The sequence below is a fragment of the Dermacentor albipictus genome, chromosome 1, assembly GCF_038994185.2.
Source record: "Dermacentor albipictus isolate Rhodes 1998 colony chromosome 1, USDA_Dalb.pri_finalv2, whole genome shotgun sequence".
In the NCBI taxonomy this organism is placed as follows: Eukaryota; Metazoa; Arthropoda; class Arachnida; order Ixodida; family Ixodidae; genus Dermacentor; species Dermacentor albipictus.
This window is the reverse complement of record NC_091821.1, coordinates 325,381,154-325,394,041: the sequence shown is the minus strand read 5'-3', so window position 1 is coordinate 325,394,041 and position 12,888 is coordinate 325,381,154. Positions and strand designations below refer to the sequence as shown.

The 12,888-nt window shown below is 46.0% G+C and overlaps 1 protein-coding gene across 1 annotated transcript in view; it reads left to right on the top strand.

The window, feature by feature from the left end:
• The window catches only part of LOC135909169 (adipokinetic hormone/corazonin-related peptide receptor variant I-like), a 94,069-nt gene extending 81,181 nt beyond the window's left edge, over positions 1–12,888 (top strand). Inside the window, exons 2-3 of the mRNA XM_070531654.1 lie at positions 9,086–9,290; positions 11,139–12,888. Coding sequence (XP_070387755.1) covers positions 9,086–9,290; positions 11,139–11,737 — 804 coding nt within the window. The 3' untranslated portion in view covers positions 11,738–12,888. The remainder of the gene's footprint in view (positions 1–9,085; positions 9,291–11,138) is intronic.

The window sequence follows — 12,888 nt, the reverse complement described above, 5'->3', positions numbered from 1 at the left end:
GGGCTTGGTGAAATAACATAGTACGCGGGTAGCATAGGCTGTTGTGAACATCTCAGCCAAGTTCTGCTGTCGTACGCGGTCCGTGGAGCTCGCAGGCGGAGCGCGCAGTCACCTTTCTCTCAAACGCTCTCGTTTCAAAAAACCTCATGATCCTCGTTCTTTTCTGTGTGCTTTATTTCGTCATAAAGCACACTCCAATACGCGGTTGCTATTGGTCGCTGAGCTCGGCTACACCGCGGCCGGCGCGAGGTGCCGCCACGAGTCCAGTGGCTAAGAGCACTGCGGCTCTCTGAGGACAGCCGCGTTTGACTTGCGTTTAGCGCGGCCTAGGCACCAAATCGGTAATTTGAACTGCGCGCCACGGTGACGTTTCCGCCGTAGCCTTTGCAATGCAAGGCATTGGAGGAGGAAGGGGAGTACAGCTGAGGTCGTGTTTGATTGCCGATAACTCCGCTTCTGCTGAACGCATTGAAGTACTTTTTGCGGCAAAGTGGTTCTCAAATAGCCTATCTTCACTTCAAATGTCTTTCTCCACTTCGATAAAAAGTGGTTCAGGGCCCCTTTAAACATTGCTCTCTGTGTTGATATGCTTCTACGGAAACCACGTGGCATCGTCAACGCGCTGTTATATTGCGCGGCGCGGTAACGCAGGAAAAGCTTGCTTCGGGCGGAGCGTGCTTCAGAACCAGGTTTAAGGTCAGAGACGAGCTCGTTTAAGCTGCCAAAAGTATCCATGCAGACTGTCAGGTAGCTGAAAAAATGTAGGCAACGGACAGCTTAAGTGGAAACACTAAAGTATATCGTGATGAAGAGCCTAAAGTTGTGCTGAGCAGTCTGGCGTTCGACACGGTGAAAAGCGTAGGCTACGGTTCTGTGGAGGGACAAACTGAACACATGCAGCGAGCCACTTATCTATGAAACGAATGACACATACGCTGGACATCAGCTCATTAAACTAAGACGGGCTCACGGCCTGCTTGAGGTGCCAGAAGAGCTCATTTGCCATGTAATTTACTAATACTACTCCACTTTGGTTTTGCTATTATTAAATCACATAAAAAAGTCGAAATGCCATTCGGAATTGTGAATACGCATGCCCGGAACGCTACCAAAGAAAACAATATTTCGAGGACACTTAAGCTTCGCCTTTAAGAGTGGAACGCGATACAATTCAAAGGTACTCGACTGCTTCTCACACTTCCCGGCAACACCAGCTTATGTAACCGTAATGTTTTCCTGGAAACGTGGGCGGCAAACGCTGTGCACGAAGGCGAGGTTTCTGTTTTACTTTTTTGTCCCCACAGCCCACCCGACAGCGGGCGCCGCCGCTGCCGTGGATGCGCGGAGGCGAGCGCCATCTTGAAGCAACCGGGATGGCCGTGCTACTCCTACACTCAGACCTCAAATGGAGACTGGAAAACGGGCTTGTGTTTGAGTTTCCGCGTGACGGGATCATTCCATTGATCAATATATTATAGTGAACTAGAATATATTGTTTTTATATTCCAGTTAAGTATAATAAACATATTGACCATTGCTGTGATTTCTATCGCGCGTGTACCTAGTCATAGTAGCAGAGCCGTACCAGTTGATTCTTACTACGTAATTACCTTACGAGTTAATTTACACCAAACGAACGTAGCACATGAAGCAGATTTGACGATAATCAGCAGCAGATAGTATGGTGAAAACATGAGCCACACGATTACTCGTAGACGTAATCATAGTGGATGTTAAACACTGCAACCGGTGATCGCAAGCAGTTAAATGTCAATAAATTGCAGATCTCGCCGATGTGACGCAAAGCTTCTGCAGAATCACTCGTTGATAATAGTTAAGAGTAGTCGTTCACTAGTCACTTACGTTTGCCAACTCATTTCAGCGAGACGTTTGAAGCGACTCAGTTTTCTTTATGGAAAGAAGCGCTTTAAACATCATGAAAGGCCCATTGGAGTATTTTCAATAAAGTTTCGGAATAAGAGTTGCTGAATCGGAGTTGTCAAATATGGCTACGGAGTAAGTCAGTTCTGCTTCATTTATCAGAAAGTAACACATCTTTATAGATGTTTTCTAATTCAAGTTCCAAGCGCGGTGTAAGACACGCACAAGCTGAAGAAGCCACGATAAACGCACTTACTTGACAATTTTATTACCTTATGCACAACAACTGCGTCACGATAATTAAACTGCTTCGCCTGAGTTGAGGAGAACTTTCTTTTATATAAAGCGTTGCTCTCTTAAACACAATTTACTGAAATTAACTTATCATTTAATACGTTGTCCGTGCTGATACGTTCAATCAGACCGCCGCGGTCCAATTAAGCTATAGACGAATCGTTTCATGAAAAGGAAATGAAGTTCAGTTGGTTAAAAAAAAAAGAAGGGGTCAGGTGGGGGGGGAGGGGGGGGGGGGCGTGGAGGAATAGCTTGGACGCTTGCAAAACATTTTTGTTTGCAGAACATAAAGGAATGTCCATTGTAAGTTACTCGTTTCCAGGTATTCAAGCTCGTGGTCGTTATTTCGGGATGCATTTGTTCTACGTCTACGGACATTTAGAACCAAAACCACGAAAAAGTATGACAGGTTTAAAAATAGCTTTTTACAAAACGTGTGAAAAATCGCCTCAATTGCAGACTCGCCGAAATAGCAGAACTACGCGAATGCAATGGGCGGCTAGTATCTAGCAGCCGAATATTGACATTGGGTCACAGTGGTCAAGCCATTTATTAGAACGTGTCGAACAGTTAGTCTTCCCGTGGGAGGACCGCGGTTAGTACGCAAGGAAGTGCCATGCATTCTCGCATTTGTGCGAGAGACACGATTGATGAACACTAGGACACACTTGGTACAAGAAGAGACGCTTACGCTCAGGCGGGCCGATTGTCGACCAGGCATGTCAGGCTATTCCCGCTTGTAGCAACATCCCCACCACCACCACCTGGTCCCTTCTTATGTGCGCTGTTTGGCAAATGTTTTGCAAAACTAGTTTATCGCGAAACAGTGAGCTTCGTTTGGTGCAAATGCAAGCATTAAAACACGCTCTGTTGCCATGATCTCAGCACATCGGTAACATTATGTGCCACTCTACGTAAAAACTTCAGAGGTTTGATCGTGTAAAAAGGACATTACCACGTAGAATCGTTGGCCGTACTCTTCAGAAAACGTGTCAAAGTGAAAAGTGCCCCCAAGTAAATGTTGCATATGTTCATAAGAGGGACACACGGCCCTCGATACTCCTATTTTTACACATAGGAGATGTTGATCTTATGAGAAGACTTCTGCATCGGTTGGGTAAAAGTTAGGTTTTTTTTTTAACAAGCCTATTTCTTGTATGCAGCTTTTTAACCTACCGCTTGTTGTCTCCATCAGTAATTCTACAGAAATAGACAAAGTCTCAAAGCCAAAGTTTCTCCATTATTTCATTGCGAATCCAATCCACGACACTCCACTTCTGGAATGAAGAAACAACGAAGATACCCATTTGTACCGAAAGACAGTGTTAGAACGCATAAGGCGGAAATGTTAAATTGAAGGCCCAAATATTGAAGCATAAAAGCACTAATTATTGAAACTGCTGCAAATTTGGTGCTACACTGACGCAGTCCAACGTATCCTATAACTAGTGATACCCAAGTTGCCCCTTGAACATGTCAAGAACGCTGTTTAAAGCGGCTATAGTCGAGCATGACTGGTTAGGCCGAAGAAATTTGAAAAAAAAAAAACAGTCGATAAAGCATTTCTTGCATAAAAAGGAACACTTAGAATCTTGCCCGTCTAGTGTAATGTTAGTTTCCAAGATACAGCAAGCCCTGCCAGTGCTGCGGCATAATTCGCTTACTCTTGCATAAGCGAAGGTGGCGGATGTAGCCCCTTTTGAAATAAATGTGGGTGATGGAAGTTTTATGGAAAGCTGTCAAATCATATAGATGCGATTATTTGCTCAAGTCTTAAATAAATTAGTTATGAATACGGTGTCGTTATCTTTATGATTCTGCCCTTTGAGTCATATGGCGAATTCCATTGAGAGAGCAGGAGTAGAGCGCGGCGCATTGCGGAGTCGGGTGGCAGCGCAGTGAGAGCGGAACACATATAATACACATACACGCTCCAAGAATTATGCCTTAAGGGCAAGCCTTTATCGCAATAAAAAAAAAGAAAAAAAAGAGAGCCGGAACACTCGACCTGTCACTGGAATGCGGCGTACATCCGGAGAGCAAGTTGGAGGGGGACGTGTGAGGAGAAATGTACCACGTTACACAAGCAATCGACGTCCCAGCATTCTCTGTGGAAGAGCGGCAAAACACGTGTAGCCATGTTAGGGATCGTCGGGCGTTCACAGGTTCGCGGAAGCATACAACATCACGCAATGCATCGGCTGTTTGGGATTCATGCCAAGTTAACCTAATTAATTCTCTTGAACATGTTCAGAATAATTCGGTTCGTTTCATTCTTTCCATATATAATAGAGATGCAAGCATAACCACTGTGAAAACTAACCTCAACTTACCGCCATTGGCTTCTCGCCGAAAAATATCCCGACTAGCTCTGTTTCATAAATTATGCTATCACCCTGTGCTACTAAATGATTTCATTACGCCACCAATCTGTGTCTCTCATCGCGTTCACCATTCCGTCAAAGTTGGGTTTGTATCATGTCGCACCAAAAGTTTTTCTCAGTCGTTTCTTCCGCGAACATCAAGGGAATGGAACCGCCTTCCTCCAGACATCGTTACTATTACACATAACAATGCCTTCAAACTAGCACTAGCTAATATTGTATAATATAGCAACGATTATTTCTTCTTCTTTATTGTAACATACCGCGTTCTTCTAATCTTTTGAAACTGTTTATATCACTCCCCTCTGCAATGCCCCCTGGCCTGGAGGGTAACATAAATAAATAAATAAATAAATAAATAAATAAATAAATAAATAAATAAATAAATAAATAAATAAATAAAAACATCCATTTGTGCAACGACGACGCATCCCGCGACGTTTCCGTCTGCGAAGATTATCGGAAATCGTGGATTCTGAAGCCCACCGCATCCTGCATTCAGGACAGTTCAGCTGCCGAGAGGTCCGCCACTGGCCGCGTTAATATAATGCGGAAATTTCTTTTGAGCTAGAAAGAAAAAACGGGCACTTTAACGATCTCACCACTCTCGGAAGCTGAACAACGCACCTCTTCGTCGGAGTAGGAAGAGACAGTCGTTGCAATGTACGAGTCGACTTTCAGTCTTTGCTCCGGCAACGAAAGTAGCAGTTGAGGCATCGCTGCGTACATTTCGTAGTCGTCATCATTGCTGCTACGGTCGTCCGTCGAACTGCAACTCGAATCCTTATTGTTGAGCTCCCGCAGCTTTCACTGCTGTCACCATCGAGCGTGAACTAGAAATGCCAGTATCTGTCGCTGAATCATTGCGCAGCTCGTTCATATTGACACGTGTACTTGTCTTTATCGGGCGACACGTTTTGCCGCCTAAGAAATGTTATCGCACAGCGCGGGACGCGCCTGCATGTATTCGAAGTTTCTGGAAAGTTATCGATGCTTCTTCCGCTGTCTGTTGTCGCCGAACCTTGTGTTATCTGATTTCATCGCTTGACACGAATGGTGTAGAACTTTGTAGAAGGCATGCGGGTCCCAACGATTAATCTGGAACATTCGATGACTGCTGTATAAAAGCCGACGCGCTTGACCCGCTTATCAGATTTTCGACGATCGCCGAGCGTGTTCGCCGCTATCGTTGCGCTATAAGTGTAGCCTGTTTTGTGGGCACAGGTTCACCCAATAAAAGTTAGTTTTCTTGTTCACAGTATTGCTACTGTGTTATTCAACGTCACCACCACGTGACAATATCAACGGCGGCGTCAAAGTAACTGGGGCTAAAACAGCGACTACGCTTGGCTGCCGCCATTGCCGCGGCGCTCGCTGGCTGAAGCAAAATAAATACAAATTAGGAGGATATATGACAGCTTGAATCACGTGAGTTTCTCCGTACTCCGCTTTTCAGGCGAGAGCAGTGCGGACTGCTCCCGGCTGCTCTCGGCGCAACGAAACTACTTTCGTTCTACCACTGGATGACGGCGCTCCTACTCCTGTTCGACCACTGAAACATGCCGCGCCGGGAAAGAGCACTTTCAGCGTGCTTCTGAGTGCTCCTGTTCTCCCAATGGAATTCGCCAATAGTAATCTTTGAAAATCCTTGTTTTTTTTTCATATATAAATCAAAGGTAAGAGCCTAATTTTAAATTCTATACCTTCCAGTCCCATCGGTTTCTTCTTTTCCATTTAATAACGTAGCATAAAAATTTATTTATCCCTCTGTCACAAAAGTCGGTCGTAACACGAAGGGGCAAAAATGTATTCTAAGAACCAGTGGCAGCTTCGTTGCACATTCACAAATAAAAGTCCACAAATGTGCAGTACTTTATTAAGTACACTTTCGCTCAAATAAATGACGGCCATAGCAAGTGCAGAAGGCTTATGGTGCTGTCCAGAGTAAACAACACCCCGGAGGCTACCAGGCGTCACAGGTATGTGCGACACGATGGTCGGTCCATACGGGGGGAGAGTGCGTCTTAGAGCTACTACGGCATTGCGCACTCCCCTGCGCACATGTTCATTATTGAGCCATTCAGCCGCTGTTTATAAAAAAAAAACCTATTTCAACAAAAAACGATACGAACACTTTGAGTCCCTATGATGACATATTCACACCAGGAGGATAACTTATAAAAAGTACTGGGCATTGTATACACGGCTCGTTTCCAAAAAAATGCCCGAGTACACATGGCCACACTAATAAATAGCCACAAAGACCCACAGAAACGCACATTGACATGGTTGCCACCCACCGGGAAGGCCGCATGAACATGGCAGAAAGGCACTTCTAAAGTTTGTCATATTTACTATCTTTCTAGGTGTCTACGATGCCAGGCATATTGTCCATGAAATTACTCAGTGATTATGATACCTAAATATCCTCATTGCAGCAAATAACATCATGAAGAGAACAATTCCTTTATATAGGAATACCTTTCTACGTTTACTTTCGCGACCTGTATATAAGCACAAAAAAGCTAAACATGACTGCACAGTGAACCTTTAAGCCATACCACCTTTACTACCCTTCTGGGTGTCCAGGATGTCGAGTATACTATCTACTAAATTACCTTGTAATAAAATACATCATAGATAAATATTCTCATTGCAACAAGTACATGTCTTTAAGAGCATGATTCATTTTTGAACAAAACATTTATAACCGTTCTATGCCTACAATCCGAACCATTATGTGCACAATGTATCGCGACATCGCGTATGTGCGTGATGATGATTGCGTGACGAACGGCCGTCTGACAGATTTACGGTGGAGTCCGGCATAAAACATCCCAATTTCGTGTTAATACATCTATAAATTTGATAGTTTCACCTACTGCTTTGGCCAAACTGCCAAAGGTCAGTAGCGATAACAAAGCTAAGCGTTCTGCTTGAACCCCTCGGATTGCCCTAACTATACGCGGGTCTGACTAAAGTCCCTAGATATTTTTTTCCTGCTTTCGTTTACACAAGAAAAGCAGGAAAATATCTAGGGGCCTTAGGTACGACTAACGCGGACGCTACAAACACGGGTGTGCCAAATTTTCTGGCACCCTTAAAAGCTTTACCACGCCTTGTAGGGCCTGTATTGACATCACACTACACTGCCGGTAAAGATCGACGCTAGTAATATTACATTACTTCGAGATTTGAGCTCTGACATTGTTTTGCACTTTAATGCTTAACATCTCGAGAGGAGTTAAGACAAGAAACAGGCACCTTGTGCGTGCTGTGTCATGACATTTGTTTGCAAGCTACCATTATGAAAATTCTCAGGAATAAGTTAGTCAAGGATGTGAGACCTAATAAGAACAGCTTGAGTGTAGAATAGGGTAGCAGTATAACCAGTATATACGGCATTCCATATATCATGGCAAGGTATATAGCATACATGTACCTAAATATATGCAGAGTCTCGCGGCAATGCCGATGGGGACGCGGACAACGACGGCAAAAATTCGCTTGGAGTCTCCATGTAACTGCTATCGAAATGGTATACTTCGATTGCCTACACAGTGAGCATTTTTCTGTGTGACTTACTTCCCTAAGAAAGCTGGAGTTGCCTCTGGACAGTAACACCGCCACATGGCTCCGTGCCTTTCAGACGTTTACTTGTCACCGCGTGGTTGTGAGCGGTTGGGAAGTTAAATCTATATATTGTTCGAATTTTCATATCAGCAAAAAGAACGTATTCGACGAGCTACTAGTATTTTGTGCAATAACTTGCACGGCTTTGTACAACTTCGCGGGCAGAGGTTTGTGAGTATCCTCGTTTACATTTCAATCTAAAATATCACGCCCTTACACTCACGGCTACCCTCGAAATGTGTTAGTACAATAAGGAGTTGGGCAAAAAAAATCTAAAAAAGAAAAAGAACGTCAAAATCATCAGCATCAACAAAAAATATATATTTCTTCTAGCACAGCCATGCAACGTGAGATTGTTCTATTCTCTTGCATTGGTAGAAGAAGCGCACGTGGGCTGTACCATTTGATTCCAACCTTGATGTCGACGCTACGTAGAAACTCTAACGCGATGCCTGTAGTCACCAGACTTTTGCTCGCGGTTGTGCATACACGAAAAGAAACGACTCACGTTTTGCATTAGTGTGCGTCTGCATTAACAGTCCCAAACCGCATGCCACCAGCGTCGGCCTAGAATATTATTCACATTGTGCTGTGAGTTTAGTATTTAAGTGCCCTTCAACAATTTCGCAAATCTCGGTATTTTATCACATTCTCTTTGCGAGAACATCCGATGCTCGGACCTCGTATTACGAGTATTGGATATCTTGACATTGGCACTCTACCACTATTTACGTATTAGCGCATGCTCTGTCATGTTGCCCCACCTTCAAGGTCTCAAGCTCACGCTGTCTTCTATCCACCCTGTTACTATTTGATACTGTTGAACATTCTTTCTCTGTCCACCTCGCGACGGCGTGTTGTCAGTTATACGCCCACACGTGTGTCCTTTGCAGGCGGTGATCTTCCGCGTGATGGAGCACCCGGCCATGCCCGGCTTCTACCAGTGCGTGACGTTCGCCTTCTTCGCTGTACCGTGGCACGAGAAAGCCTACAACATCTTCTGCCTGCTCGCGCTGTACGGAGTTCCCTTGGTGGCAATAGTGGTCTGCTACTGTCGCATCCTCTGGGAGATTCACAAACAGTCCAAAGAATCGCATGGTAAGACATGACTACGCAAACATGCATTCTGTTCTTTAGCGTCACCTAGAACGTCTCAGAAGGTGCATAATTATGTGGTAAAACTCATCTTGGGCTGTTCTACATTTTTTCATCCTCACCTAGAGCCCTACTGTACTTAATTTACATCTTGGGCTGCTCTTGAATGTTTCGTCCGCACCTAGAGCCCTGCTATACCTCTGTCAACCATTACTATAGATAAGTAACCTGTAACACTCAAACATTCTCTATGGAATGGAACCTGCTAGCACCGTCGAGAATATTGCAGTATTGCCCTGCCTTGTATATACTCTAGAAAGCATTCCCAAAATGTTTGCCTAACCTTTGGGTTTCCAGAGAACCTGTAGATTTTCGCATCACGAAAAAAGCCGTTTTCGTCTACTAAAAGACAAAAAGAAAAACAAGCGCACACACAAAGCAGAGAGAGAGAAGAGAAAAAAAACGTTTATGATCGAAACAAAGTCCCTAGCGAGGCCCGGTATCACCCCGTGGTGGGAGGGCCCCTTAGTCCAGGAACGCTCTGGCCCCAGCTGCCCTCTTGGCCTGGGCGACGAGCTGTCATTGGTCTTCCAGATCCCCTACGGTTAACTTAGCCTCCCACGTTTCGACTAGGTGGTTTTCGTTTGCATGTGGCGCTCAGTTCGCATCCGTTTCCGGTTGCATTTCGCTGTCTTCATGCCACGGGCATTGTAGGAGCATGTGCGCCAGGATGTCTGGCACGTTGCAGAGTGACAAGAGGTAGCCGCGAGTAGCGTAGGGTAGAGGCGGTGCATTATCCTTCCGTGAGTGTAGGTGTTGCTTTGTAGGCGTCTGAAGATCACGCTTTCTTATCTGCCAAGTTTTGGGTGCAGCGGAGCGTAAACCCGGCGTTTGACTGTGTAGTGTTGTAGTATCACGTAATAGTTGAGGGTGTATACGGCCTTCGCCTCTTCTGCAGCGGCTCGCATACCGCCTTGGCTGAGGGGCGCTCGGCTGACGTGCTCGCTGGCAGCGGCGTGTGCCTCTTTGTTCCCCTCTAGTCCCTCGCGTTCGGGTATCCACGTTACAGAGGTGTACGGCTGCGGAATGCGTCGTCGTTATAGGATCTGGAGTGCTTCGGCCGAGATGCGGTGACTCGAAAAGTTCCTACAGGCGGCCCAAGAGTCGGTGAATATGACCGCTACGTCTTTGCATATGATGGTGGCGAGAGCGATTCCCTTTTTTGTTCTTGCTCTTGTTTTTCGTTTGCCGTGGTGGAGCAGTCTGTATGAAACTCGGCAGCTTTCATTATTTAACGTGTATCTAATGTTTCAGTGCACGTGTCTTATTGCAACCCATCCACTATTTGAACCAGTGATTTCGTTCACAGAAGTAGAACGCCACAGACACTGAGCTACCGGGATGGGTCTGAGAAGCCTCTTCTCTATTCCCCAATACTCTGCAAAATCCGTTATAAGTTAGAAAATGAGTAAAACGTACAATCACTTGGCGGCCTGCAGCCTTTCGGATTGACAGACTCAAGGTAATATATCTTCACTTTCGCGGGCTTGTTTCACGATTTGTTGACCCAGGTGTACAGAAAGAAGCGCGAAGAAAAACAAAGAAAGCTTTTCGTCAGTGCGTTGATGTGCATTGTTGTGTATATTTCCTGAGCTACTGCCAACCAATAAAGCATTCATGAGCCGTTTCTGACCGGTCGTTTGATTACTTGCGTTCTTTCGAGTTCGCGCTTCTATAAATTCTTCATATCGCCGCTTCGTTCACGAAAAGTCGATTAGTGGGACGGTGTAGGCCCACGCTATACAGCAGCCCCAAAACTGATTTTTCTTCGTTCTGTCTTTTCTCGCGCAGCCGACCAACTAATGCTGCCGGAGCAACAGCAGTCGGGCCGGTTGCGCCTTCGCCGCTCTGATGTGCGGCACATCACCCGTGCTCGAAACCGCACTCTACGCCTGACCATCATCATCGTGCTCGCCTTTTTCCTGTGTTGGACGCCATACGTGATCATGGTGCTCTGGTACCAAATCGACCCGGAGAGCGCCAGCAACGTGGACGGCTACGTGCAGTCCTCGCTCTTCATGTTCGCGGTCTCCAATTCGTGCGTGAACCCGCTTGTCTACGGCAGCTTCACGTCAAGCTTCCGCAAGGCTTGCTGCCGGGTCCCGCGCTTCTGGGCGCTGAACGCGCGCCGCGGACAGTGCACGCTGACCAGGAAGCCCTCGAAGCAGACTGTGAACTCGTGGGTGCCCACCACGCCCGTCCACAGGGCGGAGTTCACCAGGGACTGCTGCTCCATGTGTTCCTCGGACAGCCACGACGTGCGTTCTGTCGTGGACAACAACGACGGCCGCTCCTGCCACATTCAGCTGGAAGTGAGGCACACGTCGGTGACGATATGCCGCTCGTCAATGAATGGTCACGCGGTCAAGGAAGCAGTGCAGAGCATATGAGTGACGGTAGGAGGGACGCGAAGAAGCTGGTTGTCACGGCAATACCGGCCAATTTAGAGCTCATCGATAGTATTTCTCAGCCTGTGCTGGTGTTTTCATAAGCTGAGCAGCCTGTTTTCTTTGAGGGCATTAGTAATGGCGCCGCATGCAAGCTCCTAACAATATTGTTCCAAGGAACTCGAACACTAAACGTCAAGAGTGACAGTGCCATTGTTGCATTGAGGTATAAACGCCAGCGTGTAAGCCGCTGTTGTTTGGTGTTGCTGTACGTACTGAAGCGGCTGTGGCATTGCACGTGAGAACGACTTCCAAAGATCGTCTCTGAACAGTGAAGAAGCTTAACTAGAGCTTTGGTGTACACATTAGGGGGAGCGAGAAATTTCTCGTAAATACGGGCATTCACATGGCAGGCGAAGATGTTTATGGGATACCTATTTTTTTTAATCAAACATAGCTTACGTGCAGACGAGTTTCATACATGACGGCACGTACAAAGTAGCGATGCATCGCGGAGATAAAACAATGGTTAAAATTATGATTTTGAAAGGCCTGTAAACTATGTGAGTACTTTGATTTCGCCCTGGTACTTTCTTCTTGTCTCTTGTGCCAAACATTCCATTTTGCTGCCTTTTGTCGCCATCGCATTGCTGTCACACATGCGTGAGTCTGCTCAAGAGTGCCCGCAGAAACCCTCGCTAGCAAGTTCACGAACATGAGCTACTTGAGGACCTGAGGAGGACAAGCGTGCGTTGTGGTGTTCTGCGATAGTAGGAGTAAATATTTTGTTATCGCGAAAATTTGTGAGAACGTACGCCCTTACCTCGGCTATTGTGCTAAACATTCCAGGTTGCTGCCTTTTGACATCATCGCTTGCTGTCGCACGTGCGTGTGTGTGCTCAAGAGCGCCTGCGGAAACCCTCGTTGGAAAGTGCACGCACCTTCCTAGGGACATGAGGAAGCCAAGCATGTGTTGTGGTGTGCTGCGATAGCAGTAGCAAGCATTTTGTTAACGCGAAAATTTGTGAAAACGTACGCCCTATTTACTTCGGATGGTATAAAGTTCGCTGAGAGGTTTCAGACAATAACTCCGATAAATGTATTTTACTCTCATCTGCACTAAGTTCTTCAAATGAGTAAGCTTAGTGAAGGGA